The 17,490-nt window shown below is 38.3% G+C and overlaps 2 protein-coding genes across 5 annotated transcripts in view; one reads left to right on the forward strand and one right to left on the reverse strand.

Annotated features, from left to right (window-relative positions):
- On the reverse strand, nt 1–5,873 carry tmem167a (transmembrane protein 167A). Its single transcript, XM_031736231.2, has 4 exons — nt 5,767–5,873; nt 3,519–3,628; nt 808–842; nt 1–688 (listed from the first exon to the last, which is right to left on the reverse strand). The coding sequence occupies exons 1-4, from the start codon at nt 5,767–5,769 to the stop codon at nt 618–620; spliced, it is 219 nt and encodes a 72-aa protein (XP_031592091.1). The 5' UTR covers nt 5,770–5,873; the 3' UTR covers nt 1–617.
- Nucleotides 5,773–17,490, forward strand: part of LOC116317452 (DNA repair protein XRCC4) — a 26,933-nt gene continuing 15,215 nt past the window's right edge. For 2 of the 4 annotated variants that reach the window (XM_031736225.2, XM_039620961.1), the window contains exons 1-3: nt 5,773–5,931; nt 11,482–11,640; nt 12,420–12,607. In XM_031736225.2, coding sequence (XP_031592085.2) covers nt 5,778–5,931; nt 11,482–11,640; nt 12,420–12,607 — 501 coding nt within the window. In that variant the 5' untranslated portion in view covers nt 5,773–5,777. Of the gene's footprint in view, nt 5,932–6,035; nt 6,048–11,481; nt 11,641–12,419; nt 12,608–17,490 lie in introns of those variants that run through there. The other 2 variants (XM_039620962.1, XM_039620964.1) reach the window with 2 other exon arrangements.

Below are 17,490 nucleotides of genomic sequence, written 5' to 3' on the forward strand. Positions count from 1 at the left end.
CACATTTCCAAAAAAGGGACTTTAATAAATAGCTGCAAACTAACTGACATTAAAAACATCAGTAGCTCTTTGAGGCAAAAATGTAGGACAACTAGACACCTGAAGAGCTTTAATACCATTTTGTTTGCTGTACCCTCCATTTTCAACACAACAAACAGCTAACAAATATAAGTCAGCATGTAAATCCCTTAACAGATTAAACATTTATTGGGGTCCTCTTTGTGAAGAATTTCAAACAGATTAATCAGCTCCTTATAGTGACAAAAAATGATGGAAAAAAAATCTGTTTGAAATATTTAGACAAACTGAATCATTTGATCCCACAAATAGCAGATAACAGAAAAGCGGCGCACTTCTTCCTCCCACACACACACTCAAACGTACAGACCTGGAAGTCTGTGGAGGGATTCACACAAATGCTATCAGCTAACCCCCTCCTCCACCTCCAGGGCCATACACAGTCTCTCCGTGACTCATTACGTGATGTCAGGTCTCTCTTTTTACATTATCTAACTGATAAGCAAAGGAGGTCTTATTGTGCTTCTAGGATCATCCTGTCCATGTCTTCTTGTCTCTCCATTTCTCCAATGTTTCCATTATTGGTTTTCTTTAGATTGCTACTGTAGGAACAGTATACTAAAAGCCATGATGACACAGCAGCAGGCCACCCAGGGACTCTTCCGCTCACCTGGAGAAATGAAATAATGCAGTGTTTAGGCTTTGTTGGGAAACATTTCTGTATGCATGTACGAACAACAATATGATAAAAAAAAAAAAAAAAACTATATGGGGCAGTCATTGGCTTACCTATTCTAGCACACTTCCAAAAAATTCCTAGAAGCCTAAAAAGTAAAGGAATTACAAAAATTACAAACAGGAACTTTGATATTAAAAGCTCAAATGAGACCTGTGATGATATGTGCACGCACAGCAACAGAGCTACTCCACAAAACCCAAGCAGACATCAAATGTTAAGTTCCATGTAAGGAATTTACAACATAGAGGGAAAAGACGGACAGCAGGACATCTCATATGGAGTGAGCGCTGACGCAAATGAGACATTTTCACCTTTTTTGAGAGCTCTGTGTGTGTCTCTGCATTTAAAGCAAACTTTTTAAACTTTCATTCTCACCAGATGGTGTCAGCATCCCATTGTAAAAAATTTTCCTCAAAGCTGTCTCTGTTTAACAGTTACATTTTGTACACTTTAAGCTAAGATTTGTTTTTGAGCGTACTGCTATTTTTCTTCATAAAAACACATATTTTCCTGGAGATGGTATTCCCCTTAGATTTTGTGCCTTTCCCTACCACACAAGAATTATTTGCGAAATGTGTGGCATCAAATCAACACAAATAATGTCTCATGCCTCAGTCAACAAATCAATCAAGGGGGAAAACTATTAAATCATCCCATATGACACTCTCAGTCTCAAGTGCTTGTCTGAACAGGATGTCCCTCCCTTTTCCAATGCTGTGTGTATGTGTGCGTGAAACTGTTTCTGGGATTTGCCAGTTTTATTAGAAATGAATTACAGAACTTATACAGCCAAGAATAATGTTGATCCTGAAATTATGAAAATCTGCTTTACTTCTGCTACTTTACTGGCCTTAATAAGCAGCTTCTTATTAACCAAGTGTTTTGGACAGACAAGCCTTACTTGATAAAAGAATGTCTTTAATATGAGCAAAAATACAGGTGTAATTACTTGAAGTGCACCATTGCTATTACGAAAACTGACAGCGTCAGAACATTAACAGATGTTCACTTATCACTGGCGGTGTGTGACTATCAACAATTACCATTGCTCAGTCTGGACAGGGTAAAACGAGGACAGCAATCCCCTTGCGACTAGGACAGATCTGGAACAGACTGCAAGTAGTTGTGGTATCCAAGTGGTCACCCCAGAGGTTGAGGGTGTTGCATGCAAAATTTCTCCACTGACCTTTTGATTCCAAGTCTATCGCAAAGCTCGCCTGGTAGGAGGCAACCTGTCTCCAAACAATCGCAGTCTGTAGCGATGAGCGAACTCATCTGCTAAAGGTCTTTTTGCAATGGGCCCCTCGACTGAACTGGTCGTCTTAGGGTGTTTTCACACCTGCTCTGTTTAGTCTGTTTAAATTGAGCTCAGTTTCATTTTTCCCCCTTGGTATGATTTGTTTGTGCAGTTGTGAAGACCGTAACCGCACTTGGGTGCCTTTCAAAACAACCACACCGAGACCCTTTGGAGGAGGTGGTCTCCGTGCATTTCCAAACAAGCACCAGAGCGGTTTGTTTATGGTGCGAGCGTGATCCGACCCCAAACTGGACAAACCACCAGGTGTATGCTGCAAGTTTGAACTAAAAAACATTTGGTTGCAATGCATGCTTTGTATTCTTAATGTGGGGAGGTTTTATATGTGTGCAGGTCTGTATGGGCTAACAACAAGCCAAGAAATTAATGTAAATTCTCCGTTTTCTCACACTGCACCTTCTTCCCGTATTTACTTTGTTCCTCCTGCCCCAGACACATCTGGCCAATGAATGGACTGAACATTTTCACAGTTTGCAGTAACGCATTTTGGTTTGCCTGGAGTTCACTTGGACTTCTCTGTATACCAAAACCACGGGGAAAAGCTAAACGTTTACAAACTCATCAACTGATCGGATCAGAGTAAATGAACGATAGTTGTGAAAAAGCCTGTAATTATATTCCTATAAAATAGCAAGGCTGCTGAGCACCTATGACAATCTGCAGTTTAATCGCAGTCCTGCTGCAACTACATCAGTATTTGTGGAGGAATTTCTGAATTTTTGTTAATTTGTTTCAGGCTAGACTCTGAATCCAAGAAGAAAATGTGAATTTCTATGTATGTAGATCACAGATTTGCAATTTTCACCTATTTATCACTATTCACTGCTGTATTATCACAGACACACCATGTAATAGGCAACTTAATCTCATTTAATTGCAAATTAATAGCAGACTGACACTGATTTCAAAGATAACGAGTTTGCAAATTCATGGCATTTGGTCGCAATAACTTTTGTCTCCAGCCACAGTTTTCCTGTTTTTACTGGCAGAAACACTGTAAGTAACTGCTGTGTAGATATACTTTAGCAAGCACTGATTAAACTTACAGAATCATTTGAATTAAGGGTTTTTCATTGTTCTACACTGCTCCAAGGCCCCATTTTAACTGTTGTCATATGCATGCGAATTTCTCCATCTATTCTGAAAGCATTGGACCGAAATTTACTGTTTTAACCATACCTTTAATTTCTTGTAAGATGATCTATAATGTTATAGAATCACAATAATATACTTTACATATAGATTACCATTCCGAATTATTACATAGTGAAATGAAGAGTGAACAGGTTTTTCTAAAAAGGAGTCAAGCAATTTGCCATTATTGCTGATAATGAACTTACAAAAGATGAATGACTTAGTCATTTTGATCATTTATACTGCTCAAAAAGACAAAGACAGGAAGCCAATTAATCATGTCAGTGGCAATTTTTAAGTAGCCCATCTTACCCGGTCTTATTCTTGTCCAGCAGGCTAGGGGCCATTGCTCTGATGTAGGCACAGGTACAGATCAGGAGGAGAATCACAGTTAGTAGTGACTGGAAGTTGAAAATGGCTGACTGCAAGATAAAAGAGAATGACACATTTAGTACAGACATAATACAATATGTCATAACGATTAAAAAAAGTGAGCTTGTGACAGTTTTCTGTAACACTAATCTTCAGCTACGTGGAGTGAAGATAGCTGTTGTGCCAGCTGTTCACTTTGGTGCTGACTGACTGTGCAGAACGCTTTAGAGTTATTATATTGTCAAAAACTCAACTTAAAATCTGTTTTTCCTAATCTCCTATTCAGAATTACACAGTGAAAGTGCATATGTAGATTTATTTACAAAATCAACTACGTGCCTAGAAGGTATTAAGACCTCCCTCACAATCAATATCTTATACTCTGATTTACCAAAATGAAGACCAAAGTCCAAATGCACTCAGTTAGTCCTTATCATCCAAAGGTGTAACACGTAAGATTTTCACTTCAAAACTGTTTTAGACATTAAAAAGATGAATAATAAAACTAGAAACAGACATGCCACTTATGTGAATAATTAACTGTTGCAATAAAGCAATAGCTACTACAGTGTTCTACCACACATATAGATTGAACAATCGGTGAATATACCGAGCCCACAGTCCAACATGAGATGGGTAAACAAAATTAGCTTCTCAGAGACTGTATTTTTCTCACACACAACCTGTGAGCCAACCCACTTCTTCTTGTTGATCACACTTTTGGTCAAACATGTTGAAGAATTGGCAGTCAATGCATGAAACCTTGTAGACCACACAGACAGTGGACAGCTGTGGACACCAGGGACACATGAGTGCTCTTATCCTACCATTTTTTAGTCTGCTTTCAGGGAGCATTTACATTTGGTACATTGTAGAGATAGTTGAAAAATCCACACTGTCACAATAAATTGAAAGGCACTCAGATGTCTGCACAGATTGTTGCACCGATGTAAGAATTTAAAGACAGTTATGAATGAAATTTAGTTTCAGATACTAAGTGATTCTATTTGCTACTGGAAAAGAGCCTTTAGCCCTTCTATAGCACACGGTACCTCTAAAGCAACATTTTAAACAATTAAATTAAAAAAACAAACAAAACAACAACAACAATTAAATGGCGCCCTGGCACCAGGAGGCCAGGAGGCCAGTCTTTCACAAGGTGAATGGCAATATTTACCATGTGCACCTCATTTTACAATGCATGTCCGCTTATGATCAAATCAAATGTAAATCTATAGGAAGGGCTTTGTAATTAATTTATAACTGTCTTAATCTTATGGCCCTCCAAAGCAACCAAGGGATTCTGCAATACATTCTAATCCAACTCCATTGCTCTAGTAGTGAGCATGATGAGTTTACAAGTACATTTAACTACTAACATAGGATTTAAACAGGGGGTTTTAAAGTCTATACCTGAAAGTAATTTCCAGATTATGAACTGCTTCTATTGCTGAATTAATAATATCCCTCAATAGCTCAAATTGTAATGTTGCTACAGAAAATAAGCATCATTTTACAACGACTTAATTGGTGTCGTACACATACTGCTGAACTTTTAAAAATGAAATGTTATATAATTTACCTCGTTCCCTGGTTCTGTTGGTTTATCATTTCATCATTATTCATCATTTATTTAGTGTAAACAGGCCGTCTTAATACAAGCTCGTATTTAAAATTCTACTTTACGGAAACCTTGTGGAAATAATTTATTTCTTTGGTTACATATTCATTTACATGTTTTATTTCGAAATATCAGTGCAGCCTCATAAAGAACCCCGTAATATAGCGGACCCACGCATGCAGGCAGTAGTCCCTGTTCCTTGTCTTGCTACGTGGCACACACCTCAAAACACTACGATGCTGGCACTCGTCGTATTTAAAAATCAGAGATAACTTGACCTGTCTGGCAAACGACTCGTAATGACACATAAGTGCTCCCACTCGCTAAAATAAAAGTATAATAGCATGAACGGAAACGTGACATTATGGCTAGATTTGCTAAACTTTTAGCCTAACTCAGCTAACCACTAGTAGCTCGGTAGTCTAACATTTACTGTATGTCCTACAAGCACAAGCTGCCATCACAGTTTATCGCTGATGCAGGTCATATATGCAATACTTGCGATAAATAACGCTTAAACGTCGCTGCAAAAGAGCAAAATGATCTGTTTTATCAAAACAAACTTACCATTTTTGTTAATGGGAATCAAAGCCACATCACACTTCCGCCTCCCTGGAACTTACGTAACGAAAGCGAAGCACGGTTTGCGTGACGAAACGACGCACTGCGCTGTCGTTGATTGGCTGAAGGCACAAGAGTTGAAGGTTGAAACTACTGTTGAAGCTGTTAAGAGTGAGTGCGCCAATGATATCAATTTCATAAAATAATTGCTTCATTTTCACATCGCAGTTATTGGTCCACATAGTGCTAAGTTCTCTGAGAAGAATTTGTACTTAAGGCGCCAAAACGTGAGGAAATTGAGCCATACTGAGAAAATACGGGTCGTCTATAACACGCTAATGACTCGGCGCCTTGCCATAGCTCCTATATCACTGTGCTTTGTTCCGTAATAACACATGATGCGTAATAACGCAGATAAAGTTATTTGAAGTCTAGGACGTCGGCACTTGCAGAGCCAGCTCGTTGTTAATGTTAAAATCTATTCTGAATATATAACGGAAAAAATAGAAATGAACATTTGCATTACAGAGTAATTGGTACTCCCGAGACTATCATGGCACCAAAATTGTGTCGTTATTTAGAAATATTTAGATATTATATTCTCAAACTTGAGTACTAGCTTGAAAATGCTTGAGAGTTGTTCAAGTCTGTAGACAGTCTACGCCGTACAGTGTAGACTGTCTACAGACAAATGTGTTAAAACTATACTTTGCTAATTGGTATCATTAGTGGGGTGCTTGTCTTTGTTTTTAAACTTTAATGCGCAAAAATGACATTATACAGCTCATATTTCTCTTTTGGTGTTGTAAGAGAGAAATTTTTGTGGTCCACTTTTCTCTCAAAGTTTTCACAATGATGTTCCCTCCCTCTCTAACCAGCCATGGCAGCATCTTGATTGCATTCAAACAGTGTTTCATAAATTCCCCCCAGACATTTCCCTCCTCAGCACTCCTAGAAATTAGAAGAATAAATTTGTTTGCTCATTGTCTTAGACTGCTAATTATTTAGCTGTCTAAGACAATGTCTGCCTTCAGATGTGTTCCTAAGACAAAGAGATGGGCTGGGCTTACATGTAGGCTTACATTCCTCTTAATGTGGTCAAATTTATTTTTCTTTTTTATAGTTTACAGTGATCCATTTTGGCTACAGTACAATACATGCACATTTGATTACTGCAGTTAAATCAAGACTTGGTGTGGCCTTCTGTTTGTGAGATCTAAAATCCGGCCATATTTACATTTGCAAGAGTGAAACAGTCCTCAAGCTTTATTTTTTTTAAAGATGTTTTTGACTTTTGGTTGTTTTGAAAAGGGATACTGGAAGTGTTACAGCAAGCTGACATCAGCTTGTTTGATGTCTGCTCTGACCTGATCTGGCTAATTTCACCAGAATACAAAATACCTTTCTTTTCCAAACCCCTTGTGTTGAGGTTTCTGTTATAAAACAAGTGGTTTGCTGTAATAGTACTTATTTTTTCTGTAACCATATTATTAAGTTAGCAGAAAATGAACAAAAGAAAATCTGAAAAACTCCACTGCACGCATTTTCTGTGATAATGGAGGCTGGCTTGCTTGAACATATAATGTCTGCCTACAGTAGTGGTTTCTGTTATGAAGAATCTGTTATGCCTTCATTATTCTTCCAATGGTTTTAGTGTCATCAAAACCAGCAGTAGGAGTACAGTTGTTAGTCCAGGTTCTGTCACGTGAGTATGTTCATTCTAAAGAGAAGTAAATGCATTAACATCCATTATGGCCCTAGTCACTATTCTTTAGTGGATCAGTGATATTTTAGTTTCTTCTGTCTCTTCATTTTAGCTTGAACTGGCTGATTGATGTAGAGATGAGTGCTCCATTGGCACTATAACCTATTGCTGCAGGACTCCTTTTTATTCTTGTTAGTGAAGAAATAGTTGTTCTTTATGATTCTTTGGGGTTAGGATTATTTTCATAGTGCAAAATGAATTAGAGATTAGTAGAGTTATAGGTATAGGCAAACTATTGTACCGTACTGAATAGAGATGGGACTCACCAGACACACTGCAATATGATATTTTCACAACACTTCACTCACGATATACTATTGCAATTTTAAAAATTTTGCAATATGCTGAGTATTGCAATAACATATATTGCGATCCCCTTTTTAAAACTGCTAATTATGTACTCATTCTTTTAACTAATAAAATAAAGTTATTAGTTCAGTTATTTTTCTGCTGCAAAATGAGATTGTCAAACATACAAACACTGTCACTGCCATAAATTATGCCATAAGACAGAAGCAGTCTGCTAGTTGAATGGAGTCAAGTTGGCAGTTACATGCAATCTGTTTCTGATAATACAGCAATTAACTGCTTTAAGTTGTCAAAAATCACAAATCTGTTGCTGTCTATATAGACAGAAATTCACATTTAACTATTACATTTGCCCTCAGTAACCTACCTGTGCTACAGGAATATAATCAGAATACAACCAGCTGGCAGCCAGTTGAGTTGAGTCCCCTTGAGTTGTGCTCACTGACAAAGATTAATTCAGACTTATGGCAATCTGTCTGCATTTATACATTATACAGCAATAACTTGCAAACCTTCAACAATCTCTCTGAAAGTGATTGCAGTCAGTCCAAGTCAGACTGTGACTGCAGAAAGTTTGCCTCCTATCAGGCGATAGGAGTACTGTAGGTACTCATTATTTTTTGACCAATATCAACTTATTTTCCTACCCAGTGGTGAAAAGAAAGCTTTCCATCTATAATCTATAATAAAGTTCGGAATACGTTTCTGCATGTAAGTGAAGGCGTGTCATGTTGTGCAACATGTCCTACTTTTTTGTTTCCCATTACCGCTACATCACATTTTCCCCTTCAGACAGCAGTAATATATGTTCGAAGCATCTTGTTAAATTACAGTGCTTTTTTAAACCCTGGTTTTAATGCCGAGGCATCTATCAGCTAGCTTATGGGGACATTTCACAAAGTCTGCCTCTGACATGATCAGGGTGTAGCCCAGTTCAGACAGATGTTTTAGCTTTAAGGCCTTGATTTACTATAGTAAATATTATATTTTCTGTAACTGTGCCCAGTGGCTGAAGCCAATACCTGGAAAGAATAACGAACAAAAGGCCCCAGCCCTGCTTACTGTTGTTTAGGGCAGCATTGCTTTAATCCCTAACTGTTCATAAAAGCAGTGGATTTACCAAAGAGTTGTCCTTTTCGTCTTGAGCTTATTGTGTTGGAGAAAACAGGAGAAGTCCAGTGAAAGTACAGTGACAGGATGGGTCTAATTGTCAAGGCTCACAAAGGAGAGAGTCAGCTATCTTGGCTTTTTCTTTACTCCTTGTGAACTCCTTGTTTAAGGCACAAGATGCATAATTACAGGCCCTCTTTGTGACTCATTGGCCTGGTACTTCCTCTAAACAGAATTAAGTCTTGCAGTTTGCGAATGAGGCAATCCAGAAGAAATGACAATGAAAAGGTTGAGCAAAAAATTACAGAAGGAGTAGAAAAAGAACGTAAAAGCTATGTGTCGAATCTCTAGAGTAGTTTTAGTTGATGATTTAAGCAATTCAGATGATTGCCTCTGCTGGCTGTGTTACTGAACAGATGCTGAACAGTGAGAAATCAGTATTGGCTTTGATGGTTCTGAGTAGCTCTCCATTCCTCACAGACAGTGCTGTTTATTTAATTGAAGTCCTTCTGTCATTACCACAGGGTCAGCGTCCCTGAACAACAGATGTTACAGTAACTAATGAGTAGCCGGGCTCACTTTATGAGGTTAAAGTTGATGCCTTCAGCTCCCTCGTCTTGGTTGGCCCCTTTGCCTAGCCACACCCCTTCGTAAGGCACAAAGGGTCAACTTTAATCTTTTTGCACAGTTCCTTGTGCATGCATGTGTGTTTGTGTGTGTGAATAGGGTGTGTGCGTACCCCTGTGTCAGATCATGTCTCATTTTGAATAACCTTGACCACCTGCTCTGTCAGCATATATGGGGGGGGATACATGTCACATCATAACTTAAAGCACAACGTCCAAAGGCACTCATTTTCATTTTTTCAGACATGTTCAGCTTGGCTAACTGCCAATTAAGCTATCTTGTTTTTTCCTCCGTCTCCACTCACTTTGCCCTGTATTTAAGCAGGGAAGCTGTCCAACTCACCTCTCACTCGATGTGGAAGCAGTAATCATACGTTCTGACCTAGATATGCATAATCAAGTAAAAGTTTACTAGCAATCAAAGACACCCCCACCCCCCCTTTTTTTTAGGGATAATTACGTTAAAGTTATTGTAATCATTAGACCAACTTTTTTCACAACTAATAACAGGCTGTTTCTGGCATTAGTAGGATAGTTTAAGCTCCCATTAAGAAATACAGAACTGTGCAAAAGCGTCCCTTATTTCATATTGTGCTTAGAAAGTGGGAAATGGATGTAGTGATTTATTGAAACATTAGCAAACACACATGAATTACAGCATAAAAAGCAAAAACAACTGTAACAAGCTTAAAAGTAACTCTTTGGTACAACCAGCTTTATTCTTCAACACAGCCTGAGCTCTCTTAGCTAAACTTGGTACTGTATGTTGGATCAAAATCTGACTTTTTTGCATTCATAATTACATCCATTTTGTCAAGATCTCCAACACTACTGGCTGAAATGAAGACCCAAACCGTGAAAGAGCCTAGACTGTGTTGTACTGATGGATATAGACACTCACTGCTGTACCTCTTTCCTGACCTCCTTCGTACAAACTGATGATGATGATTTGAACCAAAATTTTCAGTTTTTGCATCATTGTTTATAAGACCTTTTGCCACTGATTTTCAGTCCAGTTCTTGTGTAATTTGGCATATCTCAGCATTTTCTTACTGTTTCCCTTCCTTAAGTATAACTTCTTGAAAGCTGTCCTTGAGACTTGAGGCCGTTTCAATAGTAGATGAATCAAGTGAAGGGCCAGATGCATCTCTTTGCTGATTTTTTCCCCATATTTTTTATGGATATTCTGTTGAAGATAGTTTTTTTCCCTTGTAGCTCTTTGGGAATCACTTTTTTTTTTCTGGTATAAAAAATATTATTTTATGCCTGTCGTCTTTGACATTTTCTGTAAATTCATCTAAGTTTTGCAACACATTACGAGTACCAAAATACCCAAACATGCAATTTAAAATCACTTCTTTCCTAACTTGCATATTATGTGTAGAGTTGGCATATAAAGACTGGACTGAAAATGAGTGAAAAAGCAGCCAATGTCAATGTCTGGCTAGATGCATTTGCACGCTACTGTATAAATTTGATAATGTACTAATTGTATAAAACCAGTGAAACAACTGGTTTGTTTCAGTAATATTCCTCTATTTATCTTTAACAGCATGTAATTACTTTCCTGGTGGTTTCAAGGCAGACACAAAAACCTGCCAAAACATGTTAATCTCCGTGTGGTCCCACTGACTCAGAGAGACCCCCACTGAAGGCATACACAGGAACGTTTTTTTATTACCAAATCCAAGGAGTGAAACAATGAACCACATTGATGCAAAGGGAAGATTAACACAATCTTACACCACGAAAACAGATTGATTAGAGCACTGTCTTCGAAGGAGGTCTTAGGACTCAAAACTAACAAACCTACAAAATGTTCTAAACACTCATGCGAATTGTTGCCTGAAAATTGCTTTTTAATGTCTTCTTGTTTAGAGTGTTTGAATTTCTGTGTTCGGTTTTCTGCAGGTTTCGGACATGTGAGAAACATGAGCGGTACAGTTCATCAGATAAGACTAAGTGATGATCCTGATACTCCGTACTTCCTTCGAGTGGACTGGGCCATAGACCTGGGTGCTGGTTTCACATTAGCTCTTACTAATGGCAGCTCAGCATGGATTGGAGAAGGTAAATATTTGAGATGTAAGAAGAATAGTTTAGAATAGTTGAAAATTACCTTAATTTTAGGCTTATGTGTAACAGAAGGACTTTCATTTTTTTCTAATTACCTAGTCTGAGTGGTTACCAGGGCTGCTATTCATCAGGCACCCATTCATCCAAGCTGTCAGGGCACCTGGCTGACCTCCTTATCATAGTGCTATAACTGTTGGTCTTTTAACAAGAGGGACAGACGTGACCTCGTTTCATCATCCTTCTTCAGTCCTACGCTGCAGCTTACAGGTGTATAAAGCAGATTAAAATTTACAAGGCTTGTCTTTGTATATAGTAAGCCACTAGTGAGTGTCTATGTGTGCCTGTGTGTGTCTGTACATGAATGCCCATACTCTGGAAGGACATCTGGAACATAACTGCTCTCTAGTTTTCCATTGCTGTCCATCTGGAGAGTTGACAGGTGGAGATGAGTTTGTGACAGCTACGTGCAGGCATTTAGCTCGTCAGTATTTCTCTGTTTCATGTGCTAATTGGGACTTTCAAGCCAACGTTAGCAGCTGTGCAGCAGCTGATGACAGTCCCCTTGGTTTCTCTGCATGCTTCCTTTCAAATCCGCTTTCACGTGCATTCATGGGTTACTACATAATAAATGTTTACACTTCTTGTTCTGTAATCGGCTCCTTCCCCTCTGTCCAGTTTCTGTCAGGTGTACAGCTTTGAAAATAATTTTTAAAAATGAAAAAAATGCCTTTTAAAAGAATATAAGATGTTTGAGCAATGCTTTTTTTTGTCAGTTTCAGAGGATGATATGACAAGGGAAGCCAATGACATAGGAGTCCCAAGAGAGAGATATGTTGAGGATCTTCTTCAAGCACTAACAAAAAGTGGAGGAGGAAAAAGCGAAGACAAGGAGATGTATACTTTTGGCCTCTCTGCTGATCGCCGTTGTCTCTTGTATGAGAAGACTTGTAATGACATTTCGGTAAGGTTTTGGGTGGATTTGTACAGTGTTTGCTACAATAATCATTCATTATGTTTAGCATTTTATGGTACAAAGTGCTAAACATAGAAATTGAGCCAGGCTACAGATAAATCAGGATTAAGTTTTTGTTAAAAGTATGTATTAAAATGAATGTTGAGTCACTGATAAACCAATAAGAATTTTGTCACAGTGACCTTTACAAAACCTGTTTATGCCAGTATTGAAGACAATAACGTAAACTGCAAGTTGACTAGTTTGCAGATGGTTACAGCAAACACTTAAGCGATGTCAAGCAATCAGATCAAGCAATATGGACAATAGGTTTTTGAAAAGACAGCTGATGCTTTGGATGTTACATAAGAGAAGGGTCCTAGCCTGTCTTTACATTAGCCCTTGGGTCTTGCCTTAAATAAATGATAGGTTTTACAAGATGAATGCTACAACTCACAACTCAAAAGAGAAAGCTCTTTCAAGATTGTGTCTCCACCTCTTAAGAGACTATTGATGAGGCAGCAGCATTTTTGGCAAATAGAAAAGATAGACATGAGTATTGTGATGTCCCCTGTTAGCTTTTGAAGTCTCAGATTGAATATTCTCGCTGTTGCCATCTTGTGATAAGGGAGGGATGAACAGCATATTTATTGGCTAAGGACCAGAGAGCATACCCTCATCCTTAAATATAAGCTTCTGTAGAATTGAAAGACTTTTTGCAACCACAGGAAACACCCCCTGGTGGCCGATCACATGCATGTTGGTTTTTTTAAGACTTGTCAATGTTGGCTTCACTTTAATATATAAAATATTTTAATGCAGGGTTGTTTTCAGCCTAAATGTTCATAACAAATGAAGAGAAACTGCTGCTGTTTCATGCTTTGCATTGTTGTGGCACAAGTGTAAAAAGGGCAGCAGTTGTGATTTTCCTTGCCTGTAGCTTTGAAACAGAGGCCTCAGTGATGGGCCTCAATGATAGACCCCAATCTTTTGGATCAGTGACACAATGTGTACTGAGTAAAACATGATGTATTATCTGTATTTCATCTTCCACAACATCATGGACTCCCCTCTTGTCACTGTTCCCTGAGGACATCTAACGACACACAACAAAATCGAAAGGAAGTCTTCTTGATTTTCCTTTTTTTCTTTCTTTTCGGTTTTTTACAAGGGACCGTTGAAAAGATAAGGTTTATAGTTTCCCCACATTAAAGGAGAATTAGAAAGGCTTGGTGGCCTTCAGGCTACAGACAGGAAGTATTCAGTGCAGTTTGTTACCAGTCATCCAAAGGTAGTGTTATTAGTTAGTGGTTTAATGGCTGTAGCTGGAAAATGAGAAAAAGGCTGCTGACTAAAGGTTTGTTACAAGAAAAGATAATGTTGGCTCACACTGTTGCAATGTTGAATTTATGCAACAGTCACTGACAAATGCTGAAAAAGTTTAGAAACACATGTTGTATGCTTTGCTCAGGCAGGCAGGAATGACACGCTTGATGAAGCACAGGCCATGGCGGTTGATTTTGATGTTATTTTTTTCAAACTGTGAGATGGTGCCTCTGAGGAGGAGGTTACTTTGGGCTCTTGTAATGCTGTGCTGGCAGAGGAAGAACCCCAGGAGGTTAGGAACACTGTAGTAACCATAAAACCCAGATTTATGGAGAGGGCCATCCTCATCTAGCCATTTAAAAAGACAGTTGATTAGACCCCTTTTCTTTCTTCAGATCCTCTTGGCTTTCTTTATCTCTATTATTGTGGGCAACGGGGCCTTTGCGTGCACGTGTCCATGTCCAGACATGTGCAGACTTAGGCTACGTTCACACTGCAGGTCTTAATGCTCAATTCCGATTTTTTGATCAAATCCGATTTTTTTGTCTGCTTGTTCACACTACAAATAAAATGCGACAGCAAACGTGCTCTAGTGTGAACGCTCAAAGCGGCCCGCATGCGCAAAAGAAGATGTCACACACAACGCTTTGTTTAGACCCAGACCAAACAGTATTGTTTGACTGATGGCCCTTAATATAAAGACTTCGGACTTTACGTTTCCCAATTTTTGCTTTAAGTTATTTTGTTATTTACATAATAATGTAAATACATTAAAAATGATCCTTATTGCTCTTTTAGAGGAGCGGTGCTTCAAAGGATAGTTGCAGATTTCTGTTAGAATCTGCAGATTATACAGTACAAATAAAATGTTCACGTTGTCTTCCCAACAGTTTCACTAACATCTACACTGGATGGCCAGGAAGCGTTCGTGATGTCTTCTCGGGCGCTGATAATTGGCGTCTGTCTTGTGTCAGTGACGTAAAAGACGGATTTAATGCGACATGACCGTTCAAACAGCAGTCGCTTTCTAAAACATCGGATATGTATCGGATTCAGTACCACATACGAAAGTGACCCAGATCGGATTTGAAAATATCGGATTTGTGCCGTTCACACTGGAAAAGACATACTAAAAACTTATAAAAGACTTGCATAAGATGTGGCCTACTTCATATAGTGAATCATATAAGGCTTATGAGCTCATTACTTTCTCATTACTTTCATATATTGTTTTAGTAAGTAGCCAAAACACACAAGTTTCATTTATATAATTTTTCAAGGGATCTTATATCTGTTTTCACTCTTGTATGCTTCTCATACAAGTTTCACACAAAACAGATACAAACTTTACAAGATTTATATATATCTTTTCCATATGGGATCCCACAGTACATTACTGATGTTAACAGTAATTTACACATACTTTAAGATGCCTTGATTATTGTAACACCTTATGCTCTCCATTAAAAATGCCTCATTACACTTCATTAAGTCACCAGCTGTTTTTAAACATGATCTCACAACAGTTTGGGGTAAATCAGGTCGTTTAGAGATGGAGGTGAGGGAGCTGCAGACATTCGTATTCCTACATGCACCTGCGTCTGCTGGATTGCAGGTGTGAAAACGGCTGCTGGAACTCATTCATTTATCACGAGGGACCCATTCTTGTTGGACCACAGAAAATGATTGGTAGTTGCCCTAAAACTCCATGGTTGCAGTTATCTTCACGATGTGCAGAATGTGTGTGGTAGAAAAAAACCCATCATGACCAAACTTTTTATAAAGTGCAAATTCCCATTTTATTCCTACGCCTTCTGTTTATAGTATTTTTTCCTAATCTGTCCTCGTACTGCCCCCCTTATTTACATGTCAAAGGTTAAAAAGTTTAACATATTTCTCGAGGCTAATTTGAGGGGGCAAGTTTCCTTTAGAAAGAGAAGAAAAGAAGGTGGAGACACAACAGGTGGTAGACTTGACATGACATTAATATTTCATGATTATGACCTCAGACGCTGTAATGATGAATACAGTCGGCTGTTTCATGTTAAACTACAGCTAAGCAGGTGTTTTACACACATAAGTTAGACATAATCTCCTCCTTAATGTCTGTTTAAGTACGCATCTGTCAAAAATCCAGCACTGAACTCTTAACTTAAATCTTCTGCAAATGTGTGGTGTTAAATCCACAAACCTAAGAGTTTGGATAGATCACTTGTTAATTTACTGTCATACTATCTCTAAGAGTGTGTGTAGTTCATATTTTAACGTTTTTTTTTATATATTTATATATTTTTCATTTTGAAGATTTTAGTGTATTTTTTACCTGCCTGAGTCAGTTGCATTTCTGTGCTACAATAAGGTGTTTCCATTTTTTATATTGGTCTCTTCATAGCCTCTGTTTTTTGACATACGAAGCTACATTTTTTAACAACTAACTTCATTAGAAAGTTAATCATTCTCCACGCAAAGACATTTTCTCACTTCTCACAAGCTTGATGCAGTGAGAGTTTATAAATAGGAGTGTGTGTTAGTAGTAGTAGTAGTGTAGTAGTTTTCATTTCAATTACAAGAAACAGGATAGAAGATACACTGTGGAAGAGAGCCAGAGATTAATATTAACTAGAAAAAGTTTGCATTTCCTGCGAAAATGCTGTGTGGATGCCGGAACGCTGAAGCTGTCTGCTGAAAATGACTGAAAAAGATGAAAAGCTTCAAAAAATTGTATGGCATTAAAGAAACTGAAAATTCTGCTGAAAAGAAGTGAAGAAGTAGAATTTTTTTGCTGAAAAGTGGTGAAAAGCCAAAAATTCTACTGATAGGGGTAAAGACAGAGAAATTGTTGCTGAAAAGTGGTGAAAAAAAATTGTTGCCATGAGCAGGATTTGAACCTGGCCCTCCTAGTTTCAAGGCGGTTACTCGTCTCACTAAGCCAAAGTCACTCTCAATGAGTCAAACTCATTCTCACAAAGAAGAGGTGGAGAGACGGACAATTCTGCTGAAATGAGCAGAAGCTGCTGAGATTTGTGCTAATAAGAGGTGAAAAGGCTGAAAATTTTGCAGAAGAGGTGAATAAGCAGAATTTGGGCTGAAAAGAGATGAAAATTCTGCTTAAAAGAGTTCAATCAGCAGAATTTCTGCTGAAAAGAGGTTTTTGCTGAAAACAGCTGAAAAAGCTGAAATTTGTGTTGAAAAGAGTTAAAAAAAAGTTTAATTATTAAATGAAAGAAATGTTGCCATAAGCGGGATTTGAACCCGGGCCTCCCACTCTGAGAACGGGTGCTCATCTCACTGAGCTAAAACACAGCTCAACCAGGCAAGGAAAACTAGTGACCCCACTGATAATGTGGCAGAAATGGGCAAAAAATATTGCATAAAAAATTCAATGCTTCCAGCATCCACACAACTACTGGTTAAATGCAAAATGGTGCATAAACACGTAGTGAGTGAAAAAAAGGTGAGTGAAGAAGAAGCGCTCAGTGCATCATGGGAAGCCCCCAGCAAGCTAAACCCACTGCAACACGGCCAAGGGAGAATTCAGGGTCACTTGATCCAGCCCCAACCACATA

This window comes from Oreochromis aureus, linkage group 12, assembly GCF_013358895.1.
Source record: "Oreochromis aureus strain Israel breed Guangdong linkage group 12, ZZ_aureus, whole genome shotgun sequence".
NCBI classification, from domain to species: Eukaryota; Metazoa; Chordata; class Actinopteri; order Cichliformes; family Cichlidae; genus Oreochromis; species Oreochromis aureus.